The sequence below is a fragment of the Rhinatrema bivittatum genome, chromosome 3 (genome assembly GCF_901001135.1).
Source record: "Rhinatrema bivittatum chromosome 3, aRhiBiv1.1, whole genome shotgun sequence".
Lineage (NCBI taxonomy): Eukaryota > Metazoa > Chordata > Amphibia > Gymnophiona > Rhinatrematidae > Rhinatrema > Rhinatrema bivittatum.
The window spans coordinates 261,512,502-261,523,211 of NC_042617.1; the positions used below are offsets into that span (position 1 = coordinate 261,512,502).

Sequence of the window (10,710 nt, forward strand, 5' to 3'; positions counted from 1 at the left end):
TTGGAGTCACAGTAAGCATGTGTACGTTTATTGAATAAGGGTATTGTCTCCAGGCAGTAGCCATCATTCTGGCGAGTCACCCACTCTTCATTGGCGGCCTCTTGACTTTATGGATCCACAGTGTTTATCCCACGCCCCTTTGAAGTCCTTCACAGTTCTGGTCTTCACCACATCCTCCGGAAGGGCATTCCAGGCATCCACCACCCTCTCCGTGAAGAAATACTTCCTAACATTGGTTCTGAATCTTCCTCCCTGGAGCTTCAAATTGTGACCCCTGGTTCTGCTGATTTTTTTCCTACGGAAAAGGTTTGTCGTTGTCTTTGGATCATTAAAACCTTTCAAGTATCTGAAAGTCTGTATCATATCGCCTCTGCTCCTCCTTTCCTCCAGGGTGTACATATTTAGATTCTTCAATCTCTTCTCGTACGTCATCCGATGAAGATCCTCCACCTTCCTGGTTGCCCTTCTCTGTACCGCTTCCATCTTGTCTTTGTCTTTTTGTAGATACCGTCTCCAGAACTGAACACAGTACTCCAGGTGAGGCCTCACCAAGGACCTGTACAAGGGAATAATCACTTCCCTTTTCTTACTCGATATTCCTCTCTCTATACAGCCCAGCATTCTTCTGGCTTTTGCTATAGCCTTGTCGCATTGTTTTGCAGACTTCATATCATTAGACACTATCACCCCAAGGTCCCTCTCCTGCTCCGTGCACATCAGCCTTTCCCCCCCCCCCCCCCCCCCCATCGAATACAGTTCATTCGGGTTTCCACTCCCCATATGCATGACTTTGCACTTCTTGGCATTGAATCTCAGCTGCCATATCTTCGACCACTCTTCCAGTTTCCTTAGATCTCGTCTCATTCTCTCCACTCCTTCCGGCGTGTCCACTCTGTTGCAGATCTTAGTGTTATCCGCGAAAAGACAAACCTTGCCTTCTATCCCGTCCGCAATGTCGCTCACAAAGATATTGAACAGGACCGGTCCCAACACCGATCCTTGCGGTACACCACTTAAAACCGCTCTCTCTTCAGAGAAGGTTCCATTTACCATCACACATTGTCTTCTGTCCGTCAACCAATTTGCAATCCAGGTCACTACCTCGGCACTCACTCCCAAGCTTCTCGTTTTATTCACCAGTCTCCTGTGCGGAACCGTGTCAAAAGCTTTGCTGAAATCCAAGTATATGATATCGAGCGCTCTTCCTCGATCCAATTCCTTGGTTACCCAGTCAAAAAAGTCAATCAGATTTGTCTGACAGGATCTTCCCCTGGTGAATCCATGTTGCCTCTGGTCCATCAATTCTCCGGACTGTAGATAGTTCACTATTCTCTCTTTCAGCAGTGACTCCATTACTTTTCCCACCACCGAAGTGAGGCTGACCGGTCTGTAGTTGCCAGCCTCCTCCCTGTTCCCACTCTTGTGAAGCGTGACCACCACCGCTCTTCTCCAATCACTCGGCACCACTCCCGTTTCTAGGGATCTATTGAACAGGTCACACAGCGGAGCCGCCAGAACATCTCTGAGCTCCCTCAATATCCTTGGATGAATCCCATCAGGCCCCATGGCTTTGTCCACTTTCAGGTTCTTTGGCTCTTCCCACACATTTTCTACTGTAAAAGGATTTTCATCTATTCCACTTCCCACCAGTTTTTTGTTGTGTAGAGATGGTCCTTCTCCAGGGTCTTCTTTAGTGAACACAGAGCTGAAGTATCCTTCTTCTGAAGGATCCTTCTTCCAATTTTTGAATGAAGATCTTTTGGCTAAAATAGCCTCATTTACCTCACCTTTTAACCATGCGAGTATTCATTTTTCCTTCCTTCCACCGGCAGCCTCTCGGGCCCTCTGTCTTCACTGCTGATGGGATGAGGTCCACTGACAGCCTTTTGAGTCCTGTCCTCATCTTCACCACCAGTGGGATGAGGTCCACTGGCAGCCTTTCAGTGCCTCTACTTATCTTCACCCCCAGTGGGATGAGCTCCACTAGTAGCCTCTTGAGACCACTCTTTGCCGCTGGTAGGATGAGGTCCATCAGTGGCCTCTCAGAGCTTCTAATTTTGGGCCAGTAGAATAATGTCCACTGGTGGTCTCTCAGGACCTCTCTGTCTTCACAGCCGGTGGAATGAGATCACCAGCAGTTTCTTGGGTCCTCTCCTCATCTTCACCATCAGTGGGATGAGGTCCATTTGTGGCCTACTGGAGCTTCTCATTTTTGCCGCCAGTAGAATGAGGTCCACCAGTGGTTTCTTGGGGCTCTCCTCGTCTTCACCGCTGGTAGGATGAAGTCTACCAGCAGCCTCTCAGGGCCTCTTTGTCTTTGCCACTGGTGGGATGAGATCCACCTGTGGCCTCTTGGGTCCTCTCCTCTTCTTTGCCGCCAGTGGGATGAGGTCCAACACTGGCCTCTCAGGGCCTCTCCTCAAATTTACCGCTGGTGGTATGAGGTCCATTGGTGACCTCTCAGAGCTTCTCATTTTTGCCACTGGTAGGATGAGGTCCACTGGTGGGCTTTTGGTGCCTCTACTTATTTTCACAGCCGGTGGGATGAGTCAATCGGCAGTCTCTCAGGGTCTCTCCTCATCTTTGCTGCCAGTGAGATGAGGTCCATTTGTGGCCTATCAGAGCTTTTTGTTTTTGTCGCCATTAGGATGAGGTCCACTGGTGGCCTCTCAGGGCCTCTCATCATCTTTGCCGCTGTTGGGATGAGGTCCATCTGGTGGCCTCTCGGGACCTCTCCTTGTCTTCACCACCAGTGGGTTGAGGTCTACTAGTGGCTTCTCAGGGTCTCTCCTTGACTTTGCCGCCAGTGGTATAAGGTCCATTGGTGGTTTTTTAGAGCTTCTCATTTTTTCCATTGGTGAGATGCATTCCACTGGTAGGCTCTCGGGGCCTCTCCCCATCTTTGCCACTGGTGGGATGAAGTCAACCGGCAGCACAAGGGCCTCTATCTTCACTGCCAATGGGATGACATTCACTGGTGGCCTCTAATAGTTTCTCGGTCTTTGCTGTCAGTGACATGTGGTCCACTGACGACCTCTCATGCCTCTCTTTGTCTTCACTGCTGGTGGGATGAGATCCACCAGTGGCCTCTCAGAGCTTCTTATTTTGCCACTGGTGGGATAAAATCCACCAATGGCCTCTCAGGCTTCTCCTCCTCTTCACTGCTGTTGGGATGATTTCAGTAGCGGCATCTCGGACCGGTGGATGGCAGCTGCATGTGGCTTTCTGTTTCAGCTGCAGTACACAGCTAATTCCAGCTGGGTGATCCTCCTCCTCTTCTTGCCCTGCTGCTCCTCTATTAATTGGTGGGGCTGCACTGCTTTCCCTATCCTGCTGACATCAACTTCGGCTGCTGACATCCAGGTCAAAGTCAACAATGGGAGGAGGAGCACTGGAAAAAATCTATCACCGGGCTGGGTTTTGCCCGTGGGCTGTAGTTTGCTCACCCATGCCCTAGTATGACCCTTTCTCTCCCCACATCCCTCCCTCTTCCCCACCTCCTCATTACTACAGCATTCCTCCTTACTAATGGTGGCTCCAATCATTTCCTCTCTCCTTCGACAGCATGCTTACTAAGGCTCCCATGCTCTGTAACACTGCACTTCTGCTTTTGTTCAGGGAGCCTGGTAGGCATGGCCCATTTCAAATGTTGCATTGGTGGCACCAAGCAGCAGGTGTTTGGGCTCCTTGGGGGGAGGGGGAGGCAAGTGCTGACTCTCCAGTGCCACATCAGCAACCATGGAGAGTGAGAGCTTTTGCTGGAGGAGGGTGGGACTTGGAATGCTGTAGGTGCTTTGGTCCACACTGGCTTCCAGCTGTTGCTGGAGGTCTTGAGACACTGTATCTGCAGCTCTGAGCTGCTCTTTAGTCAGTCTAAATTAGGGTAAAAATCAGTTTAAAACCGATTATCATCTTGGAAAAATCCAAGAATTTATGGATGAAAATCGGTTTAAAACCGAAAATGAAGGGCTCTATACATGAGGTATGGGGGCTATATATCAACTGAGCATGCAAACAAAGTCCCACCTGCACTCTGATGTTCCATCCCCACTAGAACTGCTGCCATCTGCTGCCTCAGCCAGATCCCACCACTGTTCCATCAGGGAGAGTTGAGTGTATAGCATTCATGTTGGTTGAGATATCACTGGTGAAATGTACACTATTCCCCCTCTGCCTTAGCCAGCTGCACCTGCACACAACTATGGCACTGGTTGTACAGGATGGGGATAACTTTCCTACTAAATGTAGTCCTGGAGAGCACTTTGTAATTGAGGGTTAACACATGGAACAGACAAAGCCCACATTCTCTAGCAGGAGCTGGTTATCAAGGGCATCATTTCCCCAGTATTCCTCATTAATATTTTAGATTCTGCCTGCCTCTTGCCCTAGCACAGTGCTAAGGAACACTGTCCCATTTCCTCTATGATAGGTTACATTTCAGATGCACAGCTGAGGACTGCTGGCCTGCCATCTAATTGCTGGTCTGAGGGATCAGTTGGGGAAAAGTCTTCCCCTTTTCAATCCCTTTACTGTGGCTTTTTGGAGAGGCAGAAGGGGTCTCCAGGCTAGTACTCCCCAAAGCCAATGCTAGTGGGTGCTGCATATTAGGGATGTGCAGAGCAAAATTTTATGTTCATATTTTTTATGTCCGAAAGGGGGTCCCACTTGCGGCCAATATGGACATAAAAAAAATCCAATGAGTTGGGTATATGTACATATGTGCAAAAAAAAAAATTAAACCCCCTCACCCTCCTTAATCCCCCCCCCAGACTTACCACAACTCCCTGGTGATCGAGCGAGGAGTGAGGACGTCATTTCTGCAATCCTTGGCGAGAAGCATGGTGACGTCGGTGGCACGTCGAGTGACGCGGCGTCACGTGATTCCCGGCTCGTTCGCGCCGGACGGCTCGTTCGGCCCAAAAAGAACTTTTGGCCAGCTTGGGGGGGCCTCCTGACCCCCCCAAGCTGGCCAAAGTTCTTTTTGGGCCGAACGAGCCGTCCGGCGCGAACGAGCCGGGAATCACGTGGCGCCGCGTCACTCAGACGCGACGTCACGTGATTCCCGGCAAGTTCGCGCCGGGAATCACGTGACGTCGCGTCTGAGTGACGCGGCAGCCACGTGATTCCCGGCTCGTTCGCGCCGGACGGCTCGTTCGGCCCAAAAAGAACTTTTGGCCAGCTTGGGGGGGTCAGGAGGCCCCCCCAAGCTGGCCAAAAGTTCTTTTTGGGCCGAACGAGCCGTCCGGCGCGAACGAGCCGGGAATCACGTGACGCCGGCGTCACTCGACGTGCCGCCGACGTCACATGCTTCTCGCCAAGGATTGCAGAAATGGCGTCCTCACTCCTCGCTCCATCACCAGGGAGTTGTGGTAAGTCGGGGGGGGGGGATTAAGGAGGGTGAGGGGGTTTATATTTTTATTTTGGCTCAACAATCGCGATTTCCCACATATCGAACATATCTATGTTCGATATGTGGGAAATCCGATCGTTTATGTCGAATCAATTTTTTAAGTAAAAAAAAATATGAGTTGCGTTTTACTAATGCGGTCAATCCGAATGCACACCCCTACTGCATATCATCATTTGCCAGATGCCCCACTTGCTTCCCTTGACTGATATCATTCCTGCAGGGAATACGCTGGAAAAAAATGTGTTCTTGTTACGATTCAATGAATCGGTGAACCCTTGGGACGCAACGATAAGATGTTTAAAGGGCTTACCACAGTTCCTCGTTGGCGGGAGATGGACCTCAGAGACAGTAACCAGATGATGAGGTCATGCCAACGGAGCAGCGGCTAGGCAGATAGTATGGAAGAGTTCAAGACAGTCCAGGGTCGAAGGCAGGTGGCAGGCAAGGCAAAGTCCAATATCTGAAGCAGGGTCAAAGCCAGGCAAGCGAGGCAGAAGACACACCAAACTGGACCTACTGCAAGGCACTGTGGAACCCTCAAAGGCCTCCTTAAATAGTCCTGGGCAGGAAGTGGTTCCTGTGAGCTTAGAATGACTTCCTGCCATGGTTCCTATAACTGGGGGGAGGAGCCAAGTGCCTGCGTCCGCCAGAGGTGTACCTGCAGGAGCAGTGCTGCCAGCCTCCTGCTGTTTCTACCGTCGATGATGGTGGCATGGGGAGCGCCAAGGAACCCTGCATCTGCAGCTCCTGGTGGCAGCCTGAGGAGCCTTGAAGCAGCCGCGATGCAGGGGCCGGTTTGCCAGTTCCCTGCCATGGCTATCACTGCCGGTAAGTGCGGCTGGTCTAGGGGATTGGCCACCGCTGATTGCAACAGTTTTTAATCACTTTAAAGTGCCTCAGGATCATAAAATTCTTCTGTGATCTCTTCTCTACATCCTTGGAGACTGATGCCTGCACCAAAGTTGAGGTAGGTGGTGGATCTGAAGAAAAATGCTCTCTACCTGTACTTCCTGCTCTTTCAGGGGGTATCATCTTCCCTATCACCTCACTGGAGGTTAAGATGCTACTACTAAACTTCCCAAATTCTCTCCAACTACAACTCTTATTCTGATTCAGATAATTCCAGACAAAATTTTTCTTCAGAATCAGTTGGTGAAAATATTGTCATCACTGCCTCAGAAGCCATAAAGGCACGCACTGCTGGTTTTGTGCATTTCACTTCTGCTACCTTTGCCCTGATAATGCCAGTCTTGGATGGCTCTCTCACCTTTTCCCTCTGCTCCAAAACAAGAGGGAAAGGAATAGGCACCAGTGGCACATGCTCTCCAAATTTAAATTTCTTCTGTGTTGAGCTGCCTTCCTCTCCTGTCATTCTTGACTTAAATATGTTACTCTTCAATTTATGTGCAGGACTTCCTTTTTTATTGCTGCCCCTGCCAAAGTTGCCAACCCTGACAACATTCTCATTTCTCCCTTTTCCTGACATGATGGAATTTGTTGAAGTGCATTGCTTATTCAAGATTTGGATATTACAAATTATACTATAACCATATCCCGACTCACAGTATCACTGATTGTATGGAGATCTATTTGTCTCTCTCACACATACACATACTCTGTGTATATGTGTTGTACTGTTTGCACTAGCACTGACTAACTCCACATACAGAAAAACTGTTAAACACTAGCAAACAAAAAAAACCTGATAGCTTGGTAAAACTCTTCCCTTCAGTCTCTGAGAGTGCACTGTTCATCTCATTGAAGGTGAAACATACAGAGGTTCATATTCAGCCACTGTGCTGCTTGGCTAGTTTGCTAGATATACTTATCTGGCTTATTTAGCCTATATATTCAGTGGCATAGCTGCTCTGCTGAATATATCTAGCTATCTTAATGTTAGCCGAATACTTTTTTCCAGCTAACTTAACTCTTCTTACTTATGCCCCTGGAATGCCCCTCACGTATCCAGATAAATTCTAACTGGATAATTTATTTTCTGATTAGAATATAGCTGGAGAAGTGTCCAAATCTTCATTTAGCCAGATAACTTCTGATTCAGAATATGGACCTCACAGAGACAAAAATAAATCACTAGTAGTGATACAACTGAAATCTCCCCACTCTCACTATGCCTATGAAGAGAAAAATCAAAATCAGTAGCAGTACACTGCCTCTTTTTTTGGCACAGTGAGTGTTTGAGACCACTGCAGCACAAAGAAAAGCAGAAACAACCTTTACCAGAGCCAAATGTCAAAGGGGGTCATTTTTCAAAATGCGGTAAGGCGTTTTCGCATGCGTTAAGGGCTTATCGCATGCGAAAAGCCCCGTTAACACATGCGATAGGCCTTTAACGCATGCGATAAGCCCTTAACGCATGCGAAAACGTGTTTAACGCATGCGATCGCACCATATCGTATGGTGCGATGCAAATTCCAAAAATAGGAGGAGTTAGGGGCAGAGAGTGGGCTGGGTTAGCCTGTCTGCGAAGAGCTATTGCACAGCCATAATGCTGATTTTAACAACACCTGTTTCAAATGCGTTAGGCTGTGTGATAGCTGCTGTGACCATGTGGTAAGATTTCTTTGCCATTTGTGATGTCTCCTGTAAGGCTTATTTGAGACAAATTGAAGGCTCCAGAGCCTGGGAGAGAGAGAGAGAGAGAGAGAGAGAGAGGGAGAGAGAGAGAGAGCCTGGCCATAATAGTATGGTCCATAGGTAGGTATTTGTATCCCTATGGTAGGCCCACCTAGTAACTCGAGGTGGGGATTAGGTATCAGTGTAGGGGGTTAGGGGCCACTTTGACATTCTACGTGACACCTACGAACAGAACAGTGGTCTCTTGTGAAGATTTGCTGGCCTTCGGAGTGAGGAAACTCACTCCAAGATGAGATTTGGGCAAGGTTCTCTCAACCTAGCTTGATGGACTCTCTACCTGGGTAACATCAAGCTAGGTTGAGAGAACCTTGCCCAAATCTCATCTTGGAGTGAGTTTCCCCACTCCGAAGGCCAGCAAATCTTCACAAGAGACCACTGTTCTGTTCGTAGGTGTCACGTAGAATGTCAAAGTGGCCCCTAACCCCCTACACTCATACCTAATCCCCACCTCGAGTTACTAGGTGGGCCTACCATAGGGATACAAATACCTACCTATGGACCATGCTATTATGGCAGTCTGTCTCTCTCTCTCTCTCTCTCTCTCTCTCTCTCTCTCTCAATATGGTTACCAGTTGTTTTTTGTCACAGCAGTACACAGCCATGGACTTCAATAGACCATAGAAATGAAATGAAGATTATTTGTTTGATTCATGGGACCCCTCCATTTATTTTATTTTATTTTTTTTTTTGGGGGGGGGTATAAATCAAACAAATATGGGCACATTTATGTTTTACCCATTTGTTTCAAATGGATGCACATCCCTAGCATCTATAGTACTTTATTTCATGAGGAGAGAATATCAGAGGTTATATTAATATCAAATGTTATAAGCTAACTAAATGATGGCACTAGTCAAGACTTTGTGATGGCCTCTTCATTCAGCTACAGGAGTCACTATTAACTTAAGTCTGTATGGAAGGTGAGTAAGAAAGGGATGAAGAGCAGGTAATCACAATTGATGGACTTTTGGCATCAAACTTTTGAACAGTTTTGTCAAGCAGTGACTAGCTGTTGCACTGGCCATACATAATCTGATTTGGCAGCTGGAATGGAAAGGAGGGTTAAGGCTGCTGGGTTCAGATCACAGGACTTCAGTAAATGGGGCAGAATATGAGTGGATAAGAAATTCTAATATCTTGAAGACAGAGGAACAGGAAGTAATTTTGATGACAAAATAGTGGAGAAAACGACATTCTTTTTGTTGCTTGTTATATTATAAATACTGTTATTTTATTTTGCTCTAGATATTTTGTCAGTCATATTATTTATGCTTTGCTCGTGCCATGTTGAATCTCAGTTATTTTTCATGAGAATAACATTTTTGATATTACAACTTTTATTTTAAAGGAGGAGTAATATTGAAGCAATGGAAAAAGGCAATGTGCTCAGAAAAAGGAAGGTTGGAAGGTCGGCGTTTGATGCAAAACTTATTTACAAATCTTCCCTTAGCTGGATGGAACATACTTGAGATTTTCGTACAGTTCATCATCAACCAGAAATGCCCAGTCAAGGATTAAATATACCTGTCAGCTTCAGAAAGATGAATTTTGACATAGTTTTAATCATTTTAAATTCTAATATATCTGATGTGCTGTAGACATTACACTCTCGCAACCAGATTTATGGACCAGCACCTCTTACTTATGCCTTTCTCCTAGTTCATTAACACTTTCCTGCTTAATTTTTTGATTCACAGCTACTGATTTTAGCAGTAACATGTTTTGATAACCCAGCTGAGGTTTAGATCTATTTTTCCATGCTGACCTATATTGAATTCCTGAGGAAAAATTACATAGCACTGTTCAAGAAGAAGTCTGCATTGTCAAGATAGTTATGAATCGTTGTTCTTGATTCTTTTGGACCTGTCCAAAGCTTTTGATTTGATTAATCATGAGTGATTGCTAGAGTGGTGTTGAGAAGTAGGGTTTGGGGGGGGGGGGGGGGGGGGCGTTCAGGTCTTGGTTTGGTTAAATTAATTTTTGAAAGGGACATCATTAGTAGTCCAGGTACGAGGGAAACCCACAGATGCTTGTACTTTGAATTGTGGGGACCCACAAGGTTCACCGCTATCCCTGTTATTATTTAATTTGGTGGCGGGGGGGGGGGGGGGTTGCAGCCTCTGGGAGCTTTTGTGAGGTCCCTTGGATTTAAAGAGATTTTCTATGCAGATGATGAACAGTTGGTAATTCCAGTCGGGCAAGACCCAGTTGTGACCTTCGATAAAATTAACAGGGACTTGACTGAGTTGGTGCAATAGTTTTGTAGGAACCAATTAGTTTAAAAATGCAGGTAAAACAGAATGGTTGCAGGGGATTCATCTACATGCTCCTTGAAGTTAAATATAAAGGGGTGGAGTTGTGCAGCTCTCTGAAGGGAAGAAATCTAGGGGTGGTGAGTGATGAATTGGGGAATTTCAAAGATCAAATTTCAACAGTGGTGGAAAGGATATTTATTTAAACTTTGCTTGCTAAAAAGAATCAGGAGGATTCTGTCACAAGGAGTTTTTCAGTTGGTGACTCAAACATTTGTGCTACCAATGTTAGATTAATATAATGGACTTCAAGTGGAGTTGCCAGTTAAGAGTATAAAATGGCTTAAAGTCATGCAAAATATGGCAGCAAGACATTTATTCATGCCCAAGGAG

The 10,710-nt window shown here is 46.7% G+C and overlaps 1 protein-coding gene across 1 annotated transcript in view; it reads left to right on the plus strand.

The window, feature by feature from the left end:
- LOC115088743 (protein LEG1 homolog) overlaps positions 1-9,985 on the plus strand; it is a 68,216-nt gene extending 58,231 nt beyond the window's left edge. The window contains exon 6 of the mRNA XM_029596981.1: positions 9,414-9,985. Within this exon, the coding sequence (XP_029452841.1) occupies positions 9,414-9,583 (170 nt within the window). The 3' untranslated portion in view covers positions 9,584-9,985. The remainder of the gene's footprint in view (positions 1-9,413) is intronic.
- Positions 9,986-10,710: the final 725 nt, after the last annotated feature.